At 34.2% G+C, this 27,329-nt stretch overlaps 1 protein-coding gene across 4 annotated transcripts in view; it reads right to left on the bottom strand.

Annotated features, from left to right (window-relative positions):
• LOC112638738 (transcription factor Sp9-like) overlaps positions 1-27,329 on the bottom strand; it is a 147,091-nt gene that overhangs the window by 24,506 nt on the left and 95,256 nt on the right. Inside the window, exon 1 of one of the 4 annotated variants that reach the window (XM_025410928.1) lies at positions 21,495-21,876. The exons of the other annotated variants lie outside the window; for them this stretch is intronic. Coding sequence (XP_025266713.1) covers positions 21,495-21,581 — 87 coding nt within the window. The 5' untranslated portion in view covers positions 21,582-21,876. Of the gene's footprint in view, positions 1-21,494; positions 21,877-27,329 lie in introns of those variants that run through there. 4 annotated transcript variants of the gene reach the window in all.

The raw sequence follows: 27,329 nt of genomic DNA, 5'->3' as shown, positions 1-27,329 counted from the left end.
ACACAATTGTTTTAAAAAAAAATATGTAATTGTTAATTGCAAATTACATATTTTTTTCTTAAAAACAACTATGTTTTTTCTTTACATCAATTGATTCCTCTCATTATTTTGTACATAAAAGTATTAAGGTAAGATAATCGAGAAATGAATATTTTACAAGATATTTTACGGTTTATGTAAAATTAAGAAATGATTTCAAGTCTCATAATTCGGAAAGTACTTAATGAAAACTAACTTAATTATAGTGTTTTGGAAAGCTCTCGACGTGAGCTACCAGAATATTTAATAAAAAATAGGGAGTTCTATTTAAGAAATTGACGGTGATCTTCACGTGACTTTTAAATGACTCTCCCATGTCAAATCATTGTCACTATCTGATGGCCCCCTTCAAGCCATACAACTTTCGTCTGAAACATTTCTTTCTAAAGTAATAGTTTATGAAATATTCGACCGGTCCGGGACTTTTGGGGCACCCTGTATATATGTGCGCTTCTCGACAACTCCATAAGCTAAGAAATTTCGGCTCTAATTTATATATTTCAAATTGCGATCGCGGGCGATTCGAGGATCGGCCATTATTTCGGTCGAAATCAAGATCTTTTACATCAACGAGAATTCAATTGACACAAAGACGACGTTATAAAGCTCGAGATTGGGAAATCTCGGATCATGCTTAATTCGATTCGCGAGCCCGGGGACCAGGAACGCGTGGAATCGGTTTATCAGATCGTCGCTATTGAATCGCTCCATTAGAAGCGCATCTAATCGTGAGTTCGACCCCTGACGGGGGCGAGCCGCCCTCGTTTTCGAGGAGCGACTTTGACGGGACGCCCTGCGACAGACTGTGACATATTAGGCTACCCTCGCATCGTCAAAGGGGCATCATCCCCGACTATAAGGAGGGTAAAGAGGGTTGACCCCCCGATGACCGGATTTATTGTCTCGCTATTTGGTAGACGCGGGCCGTGGGAGCGAAATCTGTTCGCGGTTGGTTTCTCCGCGCATAAATATATTATCGTCGCGGTCGCGGAAAGATTACGAGCGATCGTCGGAGATGGTTGCCCAGAAGCGGTAATGTTTGCGAGCACGCGAGTAGATGCTTACCGTCGCGCCTGTCGGCGATTTTATCGCCGCGACGGAAGTTGGAGTAATCGTTGACTGTCGGTGCATGAATTACGCCGTTACGACCACGTGATGTACGGAGGTTGCGTTTAAAACGTGCCAATAAACGAGTCGATTTATCGGGAATATTGAAATCTCGAGTTATCTTGGAATTATCAAAGGATATTGAAGTTATGTCAATGAAATACCGGTGAAATTAGATAGATAGATGGAGAGATTTATTTATTTCTTGCCTCTCGGCATTAAAAGAGGTTTTATATAAAATATACATTGCAGACTTTATAATGTTTTATTTAAAAATATGCTTCACTTATATAGTGTTGCTTTTTATCCTAATTAATTTCAATTACTTCTAGATTATCTTTGACAATTTCTTGGTTTTATTCTCTTTTCTTAGAATTTTTTCATCTAGCTGAGTCCCTTTCCCTTTTCTCCTCAAATTTGATTCATTCTTTTATTATGCCTCGTATCTTCTGTACAATTTGCTGCGAAATGCTTTAACGTTTCTACTTCCTTCTGATATATCCTATATGATTTCTTTTCCTGTTCACGCCAAAATTTCTTTATTTATTTTATATATTAAGTTTCTTCGTTTTCATATCTAAATCTCACTATGATCACTTGAAAATCTTTCTGGTCTTATTTTCTTAAATATTCTGGTAATCCTATCGTGTTTAACTCTCTACATTTTACATCTAGAATTGTATCAGTGAAATTATTAATTAAATTGAATTTAATGTGGAAAATATTAAATATCGATATATATAATAAATGTTTTATGTAATAAATGTAATTATTTAAATAATGCAATGCATGAACAATATTTTATAATACGTTGTAGATATCCTACATGATTTCTTTTCCTGTTTATGCCAAAATTTATTTATTTATTTTATATATTAATTTTTCAGAGTTCTTCGTTTTTACATCTAAATTCCACTATGCTTTTTAAAAAATTTTTCTGATCTTGTTTTCTTAAATATTCTGGTAATCCTATCGTGTTTAACACTCTAAATTTTACATCTAGAATTCTATCAGTGAAATTATTATATTAATTAAATTGAATTTAATGTGGAAAATATTAAATATCGATATATACAAGGTATCCCAAAAGTCCCAGACCGATCGAATATTTCATAAACTATGCACTTTAGAAAGAAATGTTTCAGACAAAAGTTATATGGCTTGAAGGGGGCAATCAGATAATGGCAATGATTTGACATGGGAGAGTCATTTGAAAGTCACATGAAGATCACCATCAATTTCTTAAATGGAACTTCCTATTTTTTATTAAATATTCTGGTAGCTCACGTCGAGAGCTTTCCAAAACACTATAATTAAGTTAGTTTTCATTAAGTACTTTCCGAATTATGAGACTTGAAATAATTTCTTAATTTTACATAAACCGTAAAATATCTTGTAAAATATTCATATTTTTCGATTATCTTACCTTAATACTTTTATGTACAAAATAATGAGAGGAATCAATTGGTGTAAAGAAAACACATATTTGTTTTTAAGAGAAAAATATGTAATTTGCAATTAACAATTACATATTTTTTTTAAAAACAACTATGTGTTTTCTTTCTAAAGTGCATAGTTTATGAAATATTCGATCGGTCCGGGACTTTCGGGACACCCTGTATAATAAATGTTTTATGTAATAAATGTAATTACTGAAATAACGCAATGCATGAACAATATTTCATAATACGTCGTAGATATTAAAAGAGACGACGCGCCGTGGCTCGGCGATGATTATCCTAATAGATGATAAAGAGCTTCGTAAATAGGCATAAATAATCGCGCGGAGAGGCCACGCATGTGAATCCTTCCCCCTACATAAAAATTCATAAATGAGCGAACGAGAGAGAACGTTCCCTCGATTCTCGAGGACGCGCCATAAATCGTGACGGGAGCGTCCTTTCGCGGGAACGGGAGACGCACTTGGTTTTCCTAATTCACTGATGGCGGATGTCGCACTGGAATAGAACACGACGGGAGAGAGTCCACGTCCGGGTCCGATTCGTAAATCTAACGGTACATACCGGGGTCGTTACGCAATGCGCGGAGAGGATAATTTGTCACCTCGGGGTACGTCGAGCGATAGGGGGGAGGGGGGTAGGGATACCGAAATGCAAATTGTCCGGGATTGCGAGTGAAACTTGTGGAAGAAAAACTCAAGCCGCGTCCGCAATCGTCGACCAGTCTCTCTCGACGCATTTTCTCATTTTAATCGACCACATAAGATTCTTGATACGACCTCCTAGACTCGGTAGACTCCTCCCCCCCCCTCTTTTCCCCTGAAGAAATGCGAAAGTGACTTCGAGGTGAATGGTGGATTAAAAAAAAAAGAGTTGGCCCAAGCGTCACCTCGCGATCGATCGATTCCACGAAAAGAGGTGAGGCCTTAGGTGTTGTAAGATCTATTTTTCACGTCGCGTACTTGCCTTTCTAAACCGACGCGTGCAACGAATGTGGACAAGCTTTACGATAATTGAAATTCATATCAGCTCTGATAAACGCACGCTTAATTCTCGAGAAATAGAGGCAATGATTTACTGCTATTTTGCATACATACTTGGCATATATTTTGGTATTTTTGCTTCTGTCATAAGATACGAGTATCAAAATCCATATTACATTTTGATTTATAAAGTAATAATTATCTTTTGAATTTTATCACATATATATATTGTAATTTATATTTTAATACAACGTGTGTGTGTTTTTTGAGCGATGTGAGTATGAGATGAGAACAAGACAGCTATATTGAGCGTTAAATGCGTGGTGAAAACACGAGTCATAATCCTTAAACTCCCGTCGGATGTTTCATTTGACTTGTCGTTCATAAAGCGTTACGAGTTATCGATAATACAACATCCACTCATTAATCATGCACGCTTCGTTACTCGAAACAAGCTTCTCTTATTTCCGTAATTTATTATGCGGCGCATTACGTAGAAAAGACGAACGTCAGAGAAAGAAAAAAGCCATCACAGATTTATTTCTGGGCTTGACGAGTATATTCGTCTCTATCCTCCTTCGGAGTAGATACGCAACGTGTACCTTCTTTCTTTCCTCCAAGGATTCGTTGACGGATCGGGACAAAATTCAGTGACGTGAAATAATCTTTTGTCGGTCAGATATCATTACATGTAACTAGAAATGTAAATAGAAAAAAAGAAAGATAAATTAAAAAATAAATTTTCGAAAAATAATTAAAAATTGAACTTGGATGAATTGTCTTCATCATTAGATATACAGTTTGTAATTTCTAAAAATATAGTTCAAGCATTATTTTAATATAAAGAAATTAAAGTTTTTATACTCTTTATTTTGTCTTTTTTCGAAAATAATTTTATAAATGAGTTGATATTTAATATTTAATATTCAATATTCAATATTTAATATTTAATATTTAATATTCAATATTCAATATTCAATATTCAATATTCAATATTTAATATTCAATATTTAATATTTAATATTTAACACTTAATATTTAATATTTAATATTTAATATTCAATATTTAATATTCAATATTTAATATTTAATATTTAACATTTAATTTTATTCATTAAAATAATTTTAATGAATTAGTGATACTTTTGTGGCAAATCACATCAAACATGACATGATTCAAATAATTTTCTATCAGATGCATAATAAATTTTTGTCGTATATCTGACTGAAAATTATCGAATCGTATCGTTTAATGTAATTTGCCGCAAAAGTCTTTAAAATGTTAAAAATCTTTAAAGTTGTTAAAATCATTTTTAAAAAAAAAATTAAAAATATAAAAACCTTAATTTTTTATTAATAAATAGAAAATATGAAGAAAAATGATATCTAAAAAATAATGAAAAAAGCAATTTTTTTCAATATTTGTTCTCTATTAGAAAAAATTGTTTACATTTCAACATGTGACTATTACACTGATGATCCGACTTTTATTTTATATATATTGGCGGCTCTAAAAGCGCGGCGATATTTCTCTCGAGTTAGTCAACTTGTCGCGTAAAACGAGAGGATAAGAATTGGTTGCGAGGAGTGATTATTACACATATTCGATTTAATATCGAATCCGCCGTAATAATATGCCGTCCAATATATACCCTGGCCATTACTCGAAAGTCGTTGGTTCCTCTTTTGCACGCGAGCCGCACGCAACGAGACGTTGTATATGCGTTCTGCACCCGAGGCGGTCCAGGGCATCGCGAGATGCGACGAGAGTATGCATCTGTTAAAAGTGGAAAATCGCGCGACCGGCAATTCTTCTTCACGTGCGGAATATATGCCGGAAGTCATCGGCAGAATCTCGGAAGGGGTCGTCGGCCGCGCGAAAAGAGCTTTAAATTGCCCGAAAGAGAGAAAGACGCTAAATACGGCACGTCGACCGAACGAACAGAATTGCGGGACGCGGCGAATATTCGTCACGCGAGCGTTTTTTTCATTCTTCCTTCCTCGTCGGGTTTGTCAGGCCTTTCTGCGCGGTGTGGAAATCGAGGACGTCGGACTAACATCGAATGAGAATCCAGATTTTTACACAAACTGTGCGTACAAGGATGACCAAAAATTTATCGGGATGATATAACGTCATTTTGCATAAAAATGTAACGATAGATTTTTTTTTCATCAAGATTGTGTGCCTTTTGTAACATATGACAATAATTTTGCGATTGACTGCGATTTTCACAGTCAGTGACAGATACAAAAAGTATATCAATTGCATATTTATGTAAAAATCATAATTAAAACTATGAGTTTAATAAATAATAAATTTAATAAATTTAGACATATTTAAAAAATTACCACTTATTATATTGAAGATTCTTCTGTGAGATTTTTAAATTTGTGAATGATTACTTTCAAATTTCTTCAATATTTAAAAATTTTTTAATTATTAAAACTCATAATTGAAATTATAAATTTAATAAATAATAATTTAAAAAATTTAATTAATTTAATAAATAATAAATTTAAAATGTGTATTAAATTACTTATACTAAAAATTCTTCTATGAAATTTTCGTGCGATTAAGTAATTTCAATTTTCCTCAATATTTAAAAATTTCTCATTTATTTAAAAATCATAATTAAAATTATGAATTTAATAAATAATAAATAAAAAATTAAAAAAAAATAAAACTAATTTAATAAATAATAAATTTAAAACATATATTAAATTACTTCTTATTTAAAGATTCCTATATGTAAATTTTCAAATTTATAATTGATTATTATCAAATTCTTTCTTTATATTTAAAAATTTTTTATTCATTTAAAAATCATAATTGAAATTATAAATTTCATAAATAACAAATTTAAAACTATATATATTAAAGAGTCTTATTGGAAATGTTCAAACTTGGTTGATTATTTTCCAATTTCTACAAAATTCAAAATTATTTCCTTTCAATTGCAGCGAAAACCTTATCCAGAATATTTGTAAAATTTCTAATTTCAATTATAAAATTTCCCTGACTGGATTGTTTTATCGAAAAATCGAAAGCGAGGGATGAGTGGGCGCAGGACGCATAATCGAAAGGCCAATAAATCATCGCGGGCGACGCCGCCGGACGCGTTCGTCCCCCGTCAGTGTTTTGGTTTCGACGCCGCGGGGGAAAGGGCGCCCCGCGGGGACGCCCTTTATCCCACGGACCGAGCGGCATCGCCGGATAAAGGATACAGGCGTCCGCGTCCCGTCGAGCATCGTTGGTGCTCCGTCATTCATCGCGCTCTTTTCAACAAGCATCCATGATCCGCTCCGTGGTAACGATTACTCGCATGTATCGGTGCTAATGCGTCAAGCGCCACGCGATGAACCATGCTTCGCCACACAATATATACAGGTGTGTTTACAATAGTATAAATACGACGCGAAAGACGACAATCAAGCAGAGATGTAAAAAAACCGTTTTTTTTTTCTAAGAAAATAAACGTTGAAAAATATTAATTTTTCTTATTGTTTATTAAAAATATATTTTTCTTTATACATGAAATTTTCAAACTCATGATTGATTAATTTCAAATTTCTTCAGTATTTCAAAATTTCTTATTTATTAAAAAATCATAATTGAAATTATAAAATTTATAGTTAACAAATTTAAAACTATATATATTAAAAAGTATTATTGGAAATGTTCAAACTTGGTTGATTATTTTCAAATTTCTACAAAATTATTTCTTTTCAATTGTAAAGAAAACTTTATCCAGAATATTTAGTTGTGAAATTCCTGATTTTAATTATAAATTTCCCTATCTGGATTATTCGAAAATTTTTTGTTAATATAATAAAAAAACTAAAGTTCTTATATTTTTAATTTATCTTTTTCCGAAAGTAATTTTAACGAGTTAATAACTTTTTTAATGATTAAATCAAACGTGATGTGTTTCGAATAATTTTCAGGTAAGTGCAATAAAGATTTTTATTATACTATACATATAAATATTGGAAATATTCGAATTGTGTGTTTGGTATTACTTCAATCGTATAAATCTCATAATTTTCGAGAAAAAAAAATAAATTAAAAATATGAGAACTCTAATATTATACATGTATTAAAAGCGATTAAAGTACATTTTTTGATAATTACAAGCTGTGTTTTTGTATCTACAACAAAGAAAATTCGTACAATTTTGATTTATTTATGAAGAATTTATCTAAAAATAGTAATTATATAATTATATCTAAATACAATATATTTAAAATAGTAGTGATTACTTCATATCATTTAAAAAATTAAGAATAATGAAAACTCAACTTGGAATAATCAAAATATAAAGATGTTAAATATCTGAACAGAAGTTCTTTACTTACATTTGTAATTAAATACTTATTTAATATCGAAGACATTTTTTTTAAAAATTCGTATAATAAAGCTCGTAATAATGTGGATTTATTTGCGAAATATAAACATCGACTTCATAGACAAGAATGTACACATGAATGAACTTGAACGTAAACATTGTTTGTTTATAGCATCTCGGGCGAACATTTAGTGGGAATTGTATTGGTACTCTGCGTGAGAAGGACGAAAATTTTATTCAGTTAATTGTCAACGTTTGACTGAGAAAAATCAAAAGATCCGAGATCGAACTAGTATCATTACAGTGAGAGCAATCTGCTATGAAAGCAACGTAGATAGATACTATTAGAACTGTAAGTACTTTATACATAAATAGAATCGATACTTGCATCCAACGATTTCAACATTATTACTTGCCCTTTTTTCAAGAAAAATGATGATATTTCATATTTATTTCTATTGATATTTTTTGATATAATTTAATTTTACATTCGAAGTAAAATCGATAAAATGATTATATGTTGAGATTTAATAAATTATAAGGTGTATATAAATAAAAATATACAATTAGAAAAAAAGAGAGAAAGTAAAATATATACATATTTCAAGTATAAATGACAAACATAATAAAAATATATGTTTTACTTAAATACATGTTTTTGTTTTCGATGAATATCGACAAAAATTAATGAAACAGTTAATTAATTTTTTCGATATTTTCCTGTCTATTTATTTGCAAATATTTTTTCGGTATTTTAGAAATTCGCTCTTAAACAATCATGGACGAAAATAATTTAATTCCCCGCAAATATTTTTTCGATACTTTAGAAATTCACTCTTAAACAATCATGGCGAAAATTTAATTTCCCGCAAATTTCAAGTATAAATGACAAACATAATAAAAATACATGTTTTGCTTAAATATATGTTTTTATTTTCGATGAATGTCAACAAAAATTAATGAAACAATTAATTTTTTCGATATTTTCCTCTCCATTTAATTGCAAATATTTTTTCAGTATTTTAGAAATTCGCTCTTAAACAATCATGGACGAAAATAATTTAATTCCCCGCAAATATTTTTTCGGTACTTTAGAAATTCGCTCTTAAACAATCATGGCGAAAATTTAATTTCCCGCAAATTTCAAGTATAAATGACAAACATAATAAAAATACATGTTTTGCTTAAATATATGTTTTTATTTTCGATGAATATCGACAAAAATTAATGAAACAGTTAATTAATTTTTTCGATATTTTCCTGTCCATTTAATTGCAAATATTTTTTCGGTATTTTAGAAATTCGCTCTTAAACAATCATGGACGAAAATAATTTAATTCCCCGCAAATATTTTTTCGGTACTTTAGAAATTCGCTCTTAAACAATCATGGCGAAAATTTAATTTCTCGCAAAGATGATGATACAAATGCATAGGAGATTTTTTTCCATTCAGTAATTGAAATTATAAATCGAGAGAAATAATAATCTCTTAAAATAAACATCAAACAAAAATTCTCATTTCAAATATACCATGTTATTTATGGCGTTTTCAAATGATCGGGGTTGACTCGACCCGGGATAGTTTACTCGACGTCATTGACAGCCATTCTTTTGAAGAATGTAACCATACATTCTTCAGAAGAATGGCTGTGATCGGTCAATGACATCTTGGGTCAAACACGACTATTCGAAAACGCTATTACTTAGAATTGCTAAAGCGAAAAATATCGAGATCGTCATGAGTTCCGGGGGTCAAAAGACTGGTATGTTAGAATCACGCGTAATCAAGAATATTATTCATTCTTTGCTGTACTCGATACTATGTGTTATACGATTGTACTTGCAACCGATCGTTAGGAATAATGGGCGGTCGTGTGATATCGATACCGATACGAGCGAAAGGGAAGAGAAGCGCGTTTCGTCGACGGCTAAAATTCGCAAGTTGCGTTATCGTCGCGAACATTACGGTCCCTCGGAAGATACGCTCCATTGTTTGAGCGATAAAAAAAGAGTTGGCGGGCTTAAATAGAATCGCAGCGAGAGGGAGGAAAAGAGAAAGAGAGAGAGAGTCGTTAATAATCGTCCTCCACTTTACTCGAGTGGTGCACGTTAAAGCCTGGAGGTGTCGACCGCAGATCGAGTATTGTTCGTCCTTTCCCGCGGTGAATGACGCTGCCCGGCGATGATACGTCACGATAATGGCCGGTAATTCGACGTACCATCGTCGGGGCTCGTGCGCACCTCTAGGAGGAATATTGTTTCGCAGCGCGCGATGGGAGAGAAGTCTCTCTCTCTTGGCTTTTCAATTATCGGACCTTGGAGCGATACGATGATGGCCGGCGGAAGGCACGTATAAACCCGCTGCACGCGGCCGGTAAACCCACACGCACGGGCGTATCTACGCCAAATTGCAGGTTCGATCGAGCCGCGCTCGTATGTACTTGATGTGCAACCAACGGTACGTAGGGTACACAAAACGCGTGGGGGAAGTAATCGGTATATATCTATCATGTGCGCGGGATTCGGCAAATTTTTCGTTGAAACAATCTAAGGTCGCGCGAGATAATCTTCATGTCGTTTAGGTTTGTCTCGAAATTCGAGACAAGATTTTTAATTAGTTATCAAGGCAATAATCAAGATTAAAAATTAGATTCTCGAGATTATATAATAAATATAGTTTATTAGAAATATAAATATAAATTATATATATTGCACGAGATATATATAATAAAGATAATCTTGGCTTGTCTCGAAATTAGAGACAAGATTTTTAATTTTAATTTAAGAGTTTTAATTTTAATTTAATATTTAAGTTATCAAGGCAATAATCAAGATTAAAAATAAGATTCTCAAGATTATATAATAAATATAGTTTATTATAAATATAAATATAAATTATGATATATATATATTACGCGAGATATATCAAGATAATCTTGGCTTGTCTCGAAATTAGAGACAAGAGTTTTAATTAGTTATCAAGGCAATAATCAAGATTAACAATAAGATTCTCAAGATTATATAATAAATATAGTTTATTAGAAATATAAATATAAATATAAATTATGATATATATTGCACGAGATATATCAAGATAATCTTGACTTCTCTCGAAATTAGAGACAAGATTTTTAATTAGTTATCATGGCAATAATCAAGATTAACAATAAGATTCTCAAGATTATATAATAAATATAATTTATTAGAAATGTAAATATAAATTATGATATATATTGCACGAGATATATTAAGATAATGGCCGGTCTTGGCATCTTGGCTTGTCTCGAAATTAGAGACAAGATTTTTAATTAGTTATTAAGGCAATAATCAAGATTATAAATTAGATTCTCGAGATTATATATAATAAATATACATTTGTCAGTAAAATTATCGCATAACTTCGAATAAGTATAACTCACACACACACACACACACACACACACACACACACACACACACACACACACACACACACACGATGCGTCAAATCCGACCAGTAACCTCCTCGTGGTGCGCATCAGGTAATGCTAATGTTAGCAGTAAATGAACAAAATGTGTAAGTAACTTTGATGTGTTGTAACTCTGCGAAAAAAAATCGTACAAACTTCATTTTTTTTTTAATTCACACGTAAAAGTCCATAATTTTACGATAATTATCATGAAATTTACGAAAAAAATTTATTCCACCCTGTGGAATGCGTCAAATTATGCAATTTTTTAGAGATACAATACGTCCTTACTTTTAAGGAAATGACAGGAGGAGAGGATAAGTTCTAAATCTGACAAATGATTTTTAAAATAGAGGCTTTAAGCTTAAGAATGAAAAAAAAATTTTCAAATACGACCATTTTTGACGGAGTTATACTTATTTGAAGTTATGCGAAAATTTGAAATGAAATTACTTATGCGAGAATTTTGTTGACGAGTGTAATTTATAATAAACACACAATAAATTACTTATTAAATAATTTCTAAACTTACTAAAAATTACTAATAAATAATTAATAAATTTAATTTAAATGACTTATTAAATAATAAATAATAAATTATTTATTAATTAATAAATAGTAAGTAAAAAATAGTCTTGACAAGATTATTAATTTAAAAAAAAACTAAAATATATGTATCTGTAAATTAAACGAGAGAAAATCATATAAGAAATATCAATTTCATACACTCTATTATTAAATTTTATAAAAATTTCAGACATAAGAAAAAGATTGTTTAGACTTTACACAAGTCTGCTACTGACTTTGTGCATGGATATAATAAAATATACGAATGGATTTTATATTACATGGTTTATCGATAACGATACAGTGGCTCTCTAATATTTTCTTATAGAAAAACACACTGTCATTTTCATAACACCCACTGTCTCGATCTAATAATGATATTAAGCTCCTGACACTCAATCTGTCATGTAATAGATATTTTTGTCATATCGTGATCTTGTCCAAAATCTCACTCACGCGATAGTGTTCAGTTTTTCTGAAATAAAATTTAAAAAATGATATTCTCTGATATGAGAAACGCGTACAAGGTTTCGATCAATAACGTAACCATCGATCGAAGATTAACTTCCGCGGCGTTTTTTAAATCGATTCACTTTGCAGATACGGCGCTGTTAATCGAAGCCGGGAAAGCAAAGATGAAGGGTAATGGCGAGTATCGTGTTCCGCGACCGGTTTCGCGAAAGGCTCACACGAGGTTCTAATACGTTGAAACGCATAAATCACCCGTACATAGACGGACTTTGAAAAAGCGATAAATATATCGGCCCGTGTAATATCTTCTAGCCTGCAATTTCGCACGCAATTTATGTCTCTCTGAAATATATAAGCAAGGTGCCCCAATCTGAGTCGAGGGACCCCATCTATCGTATGTTCCTCTCGGTGTTTTAGGCTCGATTACACCTTCGGACGACATTTTCTGACCCCCGGCTTTTTTTTCGACGTAAACATTACGTTTTCCGTGTTTTGACACTTTCAGAATGAGTGACATTGTCAGAATTTAGGATGTTTGCTCGAATCTTATGAATAAATTCTTCGATTTTTCAAGTATTTTTATTTAAATTTTCAATTAATTAAAAACTTTTTGATGCAATTTTCTGTAATAATACATGATTCGTTTGGTTTGCTGGCTATTTCTAATATAAGAGCAAAATTATTAAAGAGAAAATTTTTTTTAAATTCCTCGACAAAAGGAAAATCTCTAATAATTCCAGATTCCCCATATTTTTCCAGAGAGTACACACCCTGAAATTATGTAACACAATAATATTATACCTCATACCTTTTTCTTTTTCTCTTTTTTTAAAATTGCAGCTGTTTTTATATCCGTTTGCATTTCATGCACTGAGAAAAATCGTTTGATTGTACCAACAAGAGATATATGATTGAAGACATTTTGGTCAAACAAGAATTTCTAGTTATTATGATAAGACTCGATTTTTTATAACTAGAACGTTTAATAGATTTTACTATAAAAATTTGGTTAGTATTTGCTGGTTGGATCTATAAAATTTCTTGTTACATTAATTTCTTTGCTTGCCACTAAGCGGCGAGCCACTCTTAACTTTACTCGTATTCAATATTTGCCATGAAATGTATAAAAAGAAGTAGTATTAACATTAAATTCAAAGTATATTTTTTTTCTCTTATGAGCAGTAGTGCCAGAAAGAGGACGCTAGCTCTCTGATTGTGCGTCTTTGAGCTGCATCCTCTTCTTGCATCACTGTTTATCAGTTTAATTTCTAACAAACTGAATTTAAAATAATTTATTCAATAATCTGGATTGAATTTATGAAATAATGTTGTTGAAATTCAGAATATTAAACAGACTTTTGAAATTAGATGGAAAAAATTTTAGACGACTTGGTGCCGACGAATTTAGTATTATTAACTAGAAAATTTGGTAAATTTAACAGGAAGAAATTAATCAGATTCATCTGGTAATTCCTACAAGAATTCTGGTTCGTCCATTTTCCAACAGACATACTGGTCTATCAGAATTCTAATTAATGCAACCAGATTTTTTTCTCAGTGCGAACGTGCAATATCCACATGAAAAAATTATCACCCTATCGCGGCATTTATTTGCCGAAGCAATTTTTTCGAATACGCGTCGAATCTACAATCACTTCGATATTATAATCGTTCGATTTATAATACATTTATGCACACAAGTTTTTAACGCGGGTCCATTGGCCGTACGCAAATTACAGCCGGGTGCATCGCTTTTTTTTCCGGGGAAAAAGGGACCGCGCGATGTCCACGTCGACGCTTAAACGATACCGAAATCAATCGATCATACGTAATAACGGTTTCCTAAAGACGACTTTTCACAGACCGGCGGCCATGTTGTCCCCCCGTGCACATCTGCCAGTCTCTCGGACCCCGTGCAACACGACGTCGAGCCGAACGTGCTGTACGAGCTGAGCGAGCTTTCGAAAGGGTGTTTACACGTCGCGAGTTGCGATGTGCTCGACGAAAATAATTCATTAGGGTACGGTTCCGTCACGTTGGGCGTGACAGAGGGGAGACTTGCAGAGAGCGACTACCGGTATTCATCGCACGAGAGCGATTTTCCGCGGATAAAACTTTACTCAATATCGTTCTAAAGGAGCCGTTAAAGTTTCCAGTTTACGGAAACGCACGCGTAGAAAAGCGCAGCGTAAGATTTTATTTTGTAAAAATGGCTTGGGACATGCTTCACCCATATATTACGTTATAAATCGGGAAAGGATCTTCGTTAATAGAATTTTCATCAAGACAAGATTTTTAATTAGTTATTAGTTTTCTAAAAGAATTAAAATATGTAAATTAAACGAGAAAAATCACTATATCATTTACAAACTTCAACAATTGTATCTAATAAATACAAGCATTTATATTAACAATTAATAAAATAAACAATACAAAATTTCACACAAATATTGTAGCTGCGCAAGATAATTTGTTTTCGAAAATTTTCAAAAATTTTCAATATAATATTTAATAAAACTTTACTCAATATCGCTCTAAAGGAGCCGTTAAAGTTTACGGAAACGCACGCGTAGAAAAGCGCAGCGTAAGATTTTATTTTGTAAAAATGGCTTGGGACATGCTTCACCCATATATTACGTTATAAATCGGGAAAGGATCTTCGTTAATAGAATTTTCATCAAGACAAGATTTTTAATTAGTTATTAGTTTTCTAAAAGAATTAAAATATGTAAATTAGACGAGAAAAATCACTATATCACTTACAAACTTAAACAATTGTATCTAATAAATACAAGCATTTATATTAACAATTAATAAAATAAACAATACACAATTTCACACAAATATTGTAGCCGCGCAAGATAATTTGTTTTCGAAAATTTTCAAAAATTTTCAATATAATATTTTTACGAGTCTCATCTTCTCTTGATTCTTTTGCAACTTTACGCATAATTCTACTAAATTCTCTCTTTCTTTTCTTCTTTCTCTCTCTTTGGAACTAACCAAAGATATCTATTCTATGGAAGGATACCTATTTTGCGGAATGTGAATCAAAGTCCGGACGCTCGCGGTCGTCCTTAAGATATATGTATAGTATAGAAGGACTTGGTGAGGACTCAATGAGAAGCGGCGGTGCATCGCGTGTTTCGCAAGAGCAGACGTTGCGGTCGTTTAAGGAAATGGTGCTCCTCTCTCCCTCCCTTTTTCGCTCTTAAATAGCACAAATTAGGACGACGTCCTCGTGTGGCATCCGGTGCTTCAGGTAAATCCTCTTAGGTCACGTAAAAAGCTCCGCGATCCCTCCGTCCGCTCCCGGCATCCATGACGGGGGATGAATTTTTCTGCGAGGAACCCTGGGCACTCGACCGCGGCCGTTCGCAGTCCATTGTCGCTCTCGAAAATGTCAACGGGACGTCGCTTAAAGGGACACCTTTACTAGACGAATCGGATTATCGGATTACCGGCGTGGAAGCCGGGAGAGAAACGGAGGGTACTCGAGATCGCGACGATGTCGTGCAAAATATTGACAGGTGTCAACTACGCTCGCTATTGACGGACACGAGTAGAATCGCATAAAGAGCTCGAGGACATGCACGCTCTCGTGTCAACCGCGTCCTTAGCGTATAATAGAAATATATAATTTAAATAAAATATACTCTTTAAAAGTGAATCAGTGTATTATCACTGAAAAACAATAAATAGTCACTGATTACAGCAATTATAAGTACAGCACTGTAAATCAGTGATATTTTATTGAAAGTATCAGTTAATAATTTTGACTGTTTCAATCAGTAATATTTCTCAATATCAGTAATTTCTTTCGTTATTGTCAGTAATATTAAACTATAATTCATCTCTCTATCTATTTCATATAAAATTAAAAATTTTATTTATATTTATTAAATATTTATTATATTAAAAATTTTATTTTATTTATATTACATGCATATTGAACTTGTTATTTTAAATAAATAACAAACAAATAATTTTTATTAAGTCGCCATTTATTTGTCCGACTTATATAAGATCGATTTAATACCTGAAGCCTCTCTATTGAGATTCTATCAGAAATTAAATCAAAGTAATACTTCTAATTTTATCTGTCGCTCTTTGCAAACTTTATATAATTCTTATAACTAAAATTAAATACGAGAGAGATAGCGATTGTAGCAATAAATGAACGAACTAATGATTACTGATTTTACAGTAAAATTTACTGATTTTACAGTGAATTTTATTTTAACTAACCATAATCAGTGAGACAAGATAAAATAACAAAAAAATAAGCATTTCCACTGAAGATCAGTAAGTACTCACTGATTCTCAGTGAAATCTTATTTTACTGTTTAAATTAGTGATATTTTCACTGATTCACTTTTAGAGAGTATAATTTAAATAAGGATCTTTTCACACGTGCACGAGATTGAAGCGGAAGTGGCCCGCTGCGCGAAAACAGAGATATTATATCAACGACGAAGGCGACGGGGCGCGGCGGAGTCGTTCGTGAATAAATAACGGCGGCTCCAGGCATATCCCGGACTTCGTCGATCGAAGCATTAATTGTTAATGACACGCCGGAATCGATCGCTGGGAAAAACGGCCGCCTCCGCATCGCGACGAGTGGCTCGTAGCGTGACACGTTTGCCGGTTTCCCGCGGATTCGCGTCTTTTCAGCGTAGCGTGCCGACGTATAACTTTGCGAAGAAAACTCTCTCCGTTGAAGTTTGTAGGTAGTTTTATGTATAGCTTGAACGCGTGACGAGAGAGCGACGGTGCCGTTTTGCGTGTGCCACGTTTATTAATGCATGACATTGGAGCAGTAAGAAGAACGTATCTTTATACTCTTTTATAAATAAATACTTGACGTATTTTCTTCTTTCTCTTTCCCCGATGGTTATCGCGCTCGAATAAATTTATCACTGCCGATTTTGTGAAAAATTAATCGAAATTTTAGCTTAGGTTAGGTTCTCTCGAGTAAGTCACATTTTCGAACTCACCACGCTCGGAAAGTTTATGAACGAGCCATACATCATACTTGGAAACTAGGGAAGGTTGTTGATGATATCCTCGTTGAATCTAAGAATCTTGGAAACTACACTGAGATAAAAATCTGGTTGCATTAATTAGAATTCTGGTAGAATCAACCAGTATGTCTGTTGGAAAATGGACGCACCAGAATTTTTGTAGGAATTACCAGATGAATCTGATCAATTTCTTCCTGTTAAATTTATCAAATTTTCTGGTTAATAATACTAAATTAACAAACTAGTTTCAATAGCAATACGAATCGAGCGTCGATGTTATGACACATTTATTTATTTATTATACAAAAAAAGGCATGAAACAAATAACAATAAAAATAAAATTAAACGAAGGAATAGCGAACGTTTCGAGCTTATTTTTGGGTCATCTTCAGCGCAAATGTGATGATGTGGTAAAAATATAACAAAGTAAAAATATAACAAAGTAAAATTTTTATTCGCTATTCCTTCGTTTAATTTTATTTTTATTTTTATTTGTTTCATGCCTGTTTTTGTATAATAAATAAATAAATGTGTCATAACATCGACGCTCGACTCGTATTGCTATTGAAACTAGTTTGTTAATTTTATATTTCGAGTCTTATATCTTTATTATTTTTAATAATACTAAACTCGCCAGTACCAAGTCGTATAAAATTTTTTCTATCTAATCTCAAAAGTCTGTTTAATATTCTGAATTCCAACAAGATTATTGGATAAATTCAATCCAGATTATTGAATAAATTATTTTAAATTCAGTTTGTTAAAAATTAAACTGATAAACAGTGATGCAAGAAGAGGATGCAGCTCAAACAAATATACCTTGGATTTAATATTAATATTAATGCTTTATATACATTTCATGGCAAATATTTAATACGAGTAAAGTTAAAAGTGGCTTGCCGCTAGGCGGCAAGCAAAGAAGTTAATGCAACAAAAAATTTTATAGATTTAAGAAAATTTAAATTTTATAGAAAATATTATTTAATATTAAATAGGAAGAAAATATTATTTAAGAAAATTTAAATTTTGTAGAAAATACTAATCAAATTCTTATAGTAAAATCTATTAAACGTTCTAGTTATAAAAAATCGAGTCTTATCAAACGATTTTTCTCAGTGTATATATGCGTGTAAACGACAAATAAATTTGCCTCTATATCTCAAGTCGAGCGTATTAATCTCAACTCGGAGATATCGCGTCCCATTCAGGAAGAGGCATCGTCAAGGAGTTCGACGGTCTTTTGGGCGATCCCCATTGACGATGTAAGAAACGGGGCGAGAGAAAGAAACAAAGAGACGAGACCCTTACGTGGACGCGAGTATCTTCTTATTGGCGGGATCGGGTGACGAGAGGAAGTAGGCATCGCGTTTCCATCCCACGCATCCTGTCAAGTGGATTCCACCGGCGCACAAAAGAGATCGGACAAATAATTGGCTCCTCGGATACACAGGTAGGAGCAGCTCCTTTTGAGCCCTGAGAACCTTGCGCAAGGACCATTGTACGAGGGACACTCGATACATTCGGATCCGGGGCGAAAGAAGTTTAGAAAACGGGACATCTCTCGATTTACTTCGACGAAACCCCAGTCACACGTTCTCCTTGCTTGGGACGAACATTGGAAAAACTCCAAAAGTGCCTTCGCAAGTTCGCCTATTACCTAGTAACTGAAAAATTGATCTCCAATGTTCGATATACAGGGTGTTCCGAGAGAATAAATTCTTCATACTCGATAACCGATAACTTCATGCTTGACCAATTTCGTCTATAGTGTACATAAACTTTCTTGCTTAGATTGACCTTAGAATATGGAAGTCCATCGGTTTTCCCGGAACACCCTGTGTGCTTTTTATTTCGAGAAAGGGAGAATAATCTCTCCTGGAATAGATTTACTCAATCTTCCGCGATTCAGCTTCTTTTTCTCCGGCAACGTGAACGTCTCCCTGGGATCCCTGATCCCTGGATCGACGACATCGCCTATGAATAATAATCTCACGCGATGCAAAAGCCACTCGCGACACGAAGAGAGATCTGAATGAGAATCACGCGAAACAGGTTGGCGCGAGCGAAGAGAAACAAACAGCGAGTCAACCTCGAGTAACGAGAGGCCGCAAAAAGACCGGACCGGAAGCCGGGTCGGCCCGAAGGACGTTGTCGAGAACGATCCCGCGAAGTGTCCACGGACGGATACGCGACTTTTCGCCGACATTAATATTCGAGAGGCGACGCGCGGGAAGGGGACTTTCCGCCTGACTTAATTAATACTCGCGCGCGCGCGCCTTCCTTTTTGACGGCAGGGATTTAATTACTTTTTTACGTCGACTCGTAAATCATCTCGCGGGGCTCGCCGTCGTCCTTCCTGCCGAGTCATAAAATAAAGAGCTTCGAGAAGCGAACATGTGTTGCCCGGCTACGCTCGCAAAAGCCGAAGGATATACATCGAGAGCTTATCGTTGTCGGATTATCTCCGATATTCTTCGAGTTTGATCCGTAAAGTAGTCCGATAAAAAACCGAATTGCCGAATTGGCATGACGTATGAGAGATCCATCTCGTTCAGCTGTCATAAATCGAGATTTCTTGCCTTTATTCGTAAGATTGAAGATTCACGCTGATTAATGACGATTAAAATTTTACAACTTTTTTTCCATTTAAGTATGTTTTTCAAGTGTATAAAAGACGCTTTAACCTTTATAAGGTATTCACGTATGTCGCAAAACTTTTCCGATCGCGATAATAAATCTTCTCACTTGTTGGCACTTTTTAATATTAATTATACATTCTTACTTCATAAAGTATACGTCAAAGTTACTTCGCGCTTGCATAAATAAAATACAAAGCTATTCACAAATGCTTGATATTTTCAAAATATTTCTACTTTTATTTTTTGTGTTATCAAACTCTTTAACTGTTAGATAAAATAGTTGAAATTTATAGCAATAAATAAATTGAATAAAACACATGTTTCTGATTCATTAAATAATGCAGTATTAAATAATGCAGTTAATTAAGGTAGTCTAATTTATAGTATTAAAATTGATTGCATAAATAAATTTGATTCCGTCAGCAAGAAATTATCTGATAAATTTTTAATAAATAATAGCTCATAATTGAAGATTAGCCTATATTATTTTATGAAATAATGATCAATATTATGATTAGTCCTCGCGTCCTATTAAATTCATATAGAGACGAATAATTCTTGGTTTTATTAACTCAGATAGCTGTATCGTTATATCTAATACATTAGATCATAAATAATTATCGTATAAATAATTAAATATCGTGTACTATACAGACATTAATCAATCCTCTCATCTATCACTTGTAATCATATAGTGCACGAATGGAGAAAAAATATCAACACGTATAATTATATATTAAATAAATTATTTTTCTTACTCGCGCGTGCGAATGATCAAATTGTCGATAATAATGGCAATAAATATTATCTATTTAATATCCACAGTTGTGCATATTCACTTCAAGTTACATGCAACGTTTATTGATCATTTTACGTCGACATCGAGCTCGATTTAAACAATCCCCTTCGTGACGTGCGAGACGTTTAACGTCCGAAATCGATCGGTCGGAGGTGAAGACTGACATTTATCCTGGCGTTTAAAATGTCGGTGTCCAAAATGGTCGTCAGGACACCTCTATAAGAATCGGCGATCTTATCGAAGGTGTCGAGAATCCGACGGTAGCAGGGTTCTCGACGTCGTCGATACGTTGCTCCTACCTGCCAGGATTAAGATCTCTATCCGGGATTAACGGGGGCGTCTAGATGAAACTCGAGAGACCGGCCTCGCTCCGAAAGGATAATTCCTTCTAACTCGACCGAGAAATTAATCCACCGCGACGGGGGTCCCTTTCACTGACGTGTCAAAGGCCTCCTTTTCGCGACAGTGGATGCAAACTCGTCACACGTGCTGAAGTTTACACGACGGGAGAAAGGGCGGATCGTCGGATGGTGAGCCATCTCAGGACATCGGCGGAAGGAAGAAGATGCACGGGTGCCGATGTCGAGGAAACAAAAATATCAAGACTCACCACGTGACCGTGCACCGGCGACTTCGCGATAGACTGTAGCTGGGGATAGAGTTGGCCAGCCGCTGCCGGTGTCATGTCGGTCAGCATCTCGACGTTGACTCGAAGGGTGTCGCAGCCCCGGGGGTGGCCCGCGGGAATTCGCACACCGCGGCCTCAAAACGTCACACGGAATTTAAGTCCTGCCTCTCCCTCTTCCTCAGCTTCTCGCGCACTACACTCGAGGTGATCGCGAACGATCCGGTGACGTTACTCCGACGTCGCTCGAGTTAAAAAAAACCTCTCTCTCCCGCGGGTAAAGGCGCCCGGGCTTTATTCACCGTGTGTGTGGTTCCCGTTCTTCGCCCCGTGACAGACTGCCGACCGGTCGAACGACTTGGTCTCGACCAGACGGGGATATGCGTGGTAGGGAAAGAGCGCCGCGTCCCAGGACTTGGCAGCCCCCGGGCAAAAAAGGGGCCGGGTCTGTCGGGGCGGGCTCCCCGTAGGAATCCCCGTCGCCGCCCATCACCGCCTACGTGCCCGTACCCCAGTTTCCTCGACTTTATTTATACCTCCTCCCGCTCCCCTCCCCGCCGAAAGGGCGATCTCTCCTCGCGAGATTCCCTCTCCGCGGGTTCTCTCGGTTACCACCGGACCGAGCTTCCTCGCGACCAGCTCTCTGTCGCGTTGGCGATCCCCTCCGCGAGGTCCCTCCCCTCCCCCCACCCCCGCGCCCTCGCTTGGACAACTCAGGCGGGAGATGCGCGCGCAGCTCGTCGTCTGTCGTCGTCGTCGTTGCTGGAAGGGGCACGCGCGGCGGTGACTTTGGCGGTGTCCTCCCGACGTGTAGAAGGGGGTTCTCGGCCTCCTCTCTCCTCCACCTTCGTCGTTTACCCTCGCGCTTCCTTCCCCTTCCTCTTCCCTTTTACGTGACCCGGAGTCGTAGCGCGAGCCCGCAGTTTGACATAACGGTATACATACCACGCGCCGTCGTTATTTAAATACCGATACGATGCTCCGTGGAGACGTAGGCTCGAAGGTGGCGTAAAAATTCTGGACCCCGTTCGCATGAGACACATACGCGTCGAGTGCGCGGGTACGAGGGTGGTAAAAGGACGAGGACACTTCTTGGGTGTATTAGAGGGAGTTTTAAACCGCTTACGCAATACCGTTCGACGACTTTTATTACGTCCCGTGGTAATCGCTTTTTAAATGTCGCGGACTTGCTATTCGCTCGCTGGGGATTATTTTTAATGCGTCGCGCGTTCAGGAAATTACATGCAAATTGTTTCGTACCGCCGCCTTTCCCGCCGATCGTGCTCTTAATGGGATTTATTTCTGTCGCTGATGTAAATAAAGCGAGATACGCGAGGATTGAATTTTATAGCGAAAGCTGGCGAGAAGAGAGGTTTTTTTTTTCTTCAACCGTGATTTAGAATATATATGTATACTTTGATTGTAATTCCATATAATTTTGCATCTTATGTACGTCCGTATTCCGTTCAAATTACATATGATTCTATGTATTTTCACAAACGTAATCTTCGTTACAAATACGTATGTATTTAAGCGCGAAGAAAAAATGTATGTTATTTGAGATTATAACTTATTGTTATATATTCCAGTGAAGTCAAATTGAAATATATAATATAATTTTAATATATAGTATGATTCACAAAATTCGTAGATTGAAAATGTTTTGAAAAGTTCACAAAATTATTACTTACACAGAAAAGAAGAGCATTCTTGTTTTGAAAACATATTTAGTTTTAACATGGAAATCTTGAAATGAGATTATATTGCGTTAATTAAAGAAAAATATAATTGCTTGAATAATTGCTTACTTGAATGAAGCCATTTTATATACTTCAATCGAGAAAAATATATTCTTACGATTTAAGATTTAATTTTCTTGAATGGAAAAGAAACAATGTTAGATAGAATATAACATTTTTAAATCAAAGATTATAATTTTCTTAAAGTAGAATTAAATAATTATATATTCTTGAGATGGCAATTATATTATAATATTAAAGTGAGACTATAATATTGTTGAAATTTAAAATTATTAAATTCTTCTAAGAAGATTATAAATTGTTGCGTATATACAAAACAATGAACACATTAGTTTAAGTATATAAATTTTGATTTATTTTTTTTCTATGTAGAGATCTATATTATTTTATTACAAATATATATAAAAATTTTAATGAAATTTATAAAAAAATTTAATAAATTTCGAGCAATTATATTAACATTTCACAATAAATTACTTAGTTAAATGTGCAAATTTGCATATATTACATTGGAAAAATTCGATATAAATTTTCCCTTGCTTCAGATTTAGATCCATAATAAGTAGAGTTTGATTTCGATTATTTCCATTTGATTCAAGCTATTAACTTACGTTTTTTTAAATATATAATCGTCGATATATATATATATATATATATATATATATATATATATATACATGGTGTCCCGAAACTCATAATCAATCTTTCAAAGACAGATTCCTGAGATCATCTGAAGACGATTTTTCCTCAACGAAAATGTCGAGGCACTAATAATTTTCGAATTATAAGTGATTGGAAATAAGGGGTTTTTCGTAAACTAAGCTTTGTAGAAATAAAATATTAACAAAACCACATTCTTCAATTAATTTTAGATAGAGTTTACTTTAAAGTTTACTTTAAGTTTTAATTTAAGGCTTAATTGCAAAGATATATGATGACAAAAATTGGGAACATGCAAAAAATGATAGCCTTTATCGACATTTTCGCTGAAGAAAAATCGTCTCCAAATGATCCCAGGAATCTGTCTTTAAAAGATTGATTATGAGTTTTGGGACACCCTGTATATATATATATACATATATATATATATATATATATATATATATATATATATATATGATATACATTTTTTTATTTAATGCCATTAGCAACGTAAACTTCTTAAATTTATCACAATTATTTAACTTTAATATATCTCATTGCTTCATTTTTTCGTGTATGTTTCTATAAATCGAATCTATCGTATATGGACATAATTATATTCAAAAATATATAATTGTGTATCATAATTAGGTTGTTATCTTTTTTTCATCACAAGTGATATAAGCTGTTTTCTAATTTATTTTATTTATCTCATTCCATCACATTTAATGTATTCCGGCATCGACTCGTGTGCATTCACGCGTTACAACATAATTTTTGCAAATACATTTCAAACGCTCACGCTATTTCTTGCTGTGCACTACGACAGTTATGGGTAGATAAATTGATATTATTATTTGTCCACGCACCGCAATAGCAGTAGATTTTATCAATAATAATAATATTGAATTATTTAATATGATAATGTTAAATTAACGATCGAATCGTGTTGATTCTATTTCGAAAAATATTCCAGTATTTAAAAAATTTATATTTGTATTAGCAAGCGCATTTATCAACAATATTCGCAATATTCGATCGTATATCTGATATATAGTTGAATTAAATATTTGCATGCAATTTTTCACATCGTAAATTGTGCAAATCAAAATGATCATGATCTAATAGCGATACCTATCATGCCAATCTACGTGAATTATAGTTTTATCGAACACATATAATATATATAAAAAAATAGGTAATAATGAGTCCAAGTTATTCATGCTTTTTTTGCGAAATGACTTACAAGGAGACGTTATAAGCCCGAGTGCAGCTATACGGGCACCTATTAAAATCGTAACGTAAGGAGTTACCTAAGGAGGACCGCGAAAACGCGAAAGAACCTAATGCGATTTTAATCGCGCGGTTTGAATTTCAAATGTTAAATACATATATCGACTTCTCGTAAAGCCTCGTAAAGCGAAACACGGTTGAAGAAACATTTTCTCACAATCAATGGCGTATTTAATGGCAAATAAGGCCGTTTTAATTTTTGAGTAAACAAACGGTAAACATAAAATTTTATTTTACATTTAAAAAAAGCTTCTTCAGAGAAAAAGTAGTATTTTTATTATAAAATTATTTATTTATTTTATTATAAAGTTATTTATCACATATTATTCTGTTTTAAAAATTCTAAAAAAGTGATCCGTCATTTAGATATACGATGTTTATGTTATGAGGATATAATGATGATAAAGAGCGGGATGCTTTACGAGAAACACTCGCGATAATTTTTATATGAGATATAATGAAAGTATAACATGTGTATAATTACTATCAGGCACATGTTTACGCATCTTGGTTCCGTAATTAACTGCGTTGATTATATTTTTTATACTAGAGATACATTTTGTCATCAATAATCCAAGAGAATTAAAGCGACAATTGTCATTAGGCTACCATACTTTCTCTTGGCGTCACGTAGCAAATAATACGAGCCGCTTTATAGCGGCGCGTCGTGATTGTGATTAAATCGTGCCCATAAAACCGCATCGTAAGAAATTAGCAACCGGTTGCTAAGAATTTTATAATTGGCATAATTTGTAGCCGGACTTATCTTAAAAATTTAACGCGGAAGATCAAACGTACGATAATTTAATTTTGCCACGAAAAAAGATCCGCCGAGAGTTTTGTTTATGTAAGTCGTGAAATTTAAATTCCCTCAAGTATCTGAGAGATACGCGCATATCCTGAAAGAGAGCCTTTCGTTGCAAATGTGCAAGTGTCTTCCGTTTCACCTTCCTTCCTACGCCAATGGCTACGATGGAGACGAGAGCGACGGGTCGAGGTCGCATTAGGACCTAATTTTCCATAATGGAAGAAGTCCGTGGCGTGGTACGGCGCCACTACGGCGAGCAGACCGGCTAATTGTGGTCCATTCATAACCATTCTCGGCCGGAGCCGAGTGGGCAACGGGCGAACGATCGCTCTAGTCCCGATCGAGATTCCCGGGCAATTTAGATGCGATAACTTTCGAATAGAGCTTGGTGACATGTCACGCGGAGTTTGCCGGAAGAGAATGGAAGTACAGGCAAAGAGGGCCACTCAATAACGGGCACTTAAGGTCGACCTGGACGGATCAGCTGATTGTCAAAAGTTGACAAGTCTACACTGAGAAAAAAATCTGGTTGCTTTAATTAGAATTCTGGTAGATTCAACCAGTATGTCTGTTGGAAAATGGACGAACCAGAATTCTTGTAGGAATTATCAGATGAATCTCATTAATTTCTTCCTGTTAAATTTACCAAATTTTCTGGTTAATAATACTAAACTCGCCAGCACCAAGTCGTCTAAAATTTTTTCCATCTAATCTCAAAAGTCTGTTTAATATTCCGAATTCCAACAAGATTATTGGATAAATTCAATCCAAATTATTGAATAAATTATTTTAAATTCAGTTTGCTAGAAATTAGATTGATAAACAGTGATGCGAAAAAAGGATGCAGCTCAAATACATACAATCAGAAAGCTAGCGTCCTCTTTCTGGCACTACTGGCTTGTAAGAGAAAAATAATATACTTTGGATTTAATGTTAATACTAATTCTTTATATACATTTCATGGTAAATATCGAATACGAGTTAAATTAAGAGTAGCTTGCCGTCTAGCAGCAAGCAAAGAAATTAATGTAACAAGAAATTTTATAGATTCAACCAGAAAATACTAACCAAATCCTTATAGTAAAATCTATAATTAAATGTCCTAGAACTTTGAAATGCGATATAATTTAATCGCAAAGTCGTAAATGTCATCTTGTATCGAACAAACTTGTTGATAGAGAGAGTGTGTGATAAAAAAGTGTGTATATAAAAATTCATAAAAATAAAAATTTTGACTCTACAGGGCAAAAATCTTTATTTTAACTCATAAAAACGTTATTATTAATTTTATAAAATTATCTTAGAAGAAAAGACTGA

Source organism: Camponotus floridanus, unplaced genomic scaffold, assembly GCF_003227725.1.
Source record: "Camponotus floridanus strain SB8 unplaced genomic scaffold, Cflo_v7.5 scaffold36, whole genome shotgun sequence".
NCBI classification, from domain to species: domain Eukaryota; kingdom Metazoa; phylum Arthropoda; class Insecta; order Hymenoptera; family Formicidae; genus Camponotus; species Camponotus floridanus.
The sequence above is the reverse complement of the archived record's forward strand: the minus strand, read 5'-3'. Positions and strand labels throughout refer to the sequence as shown.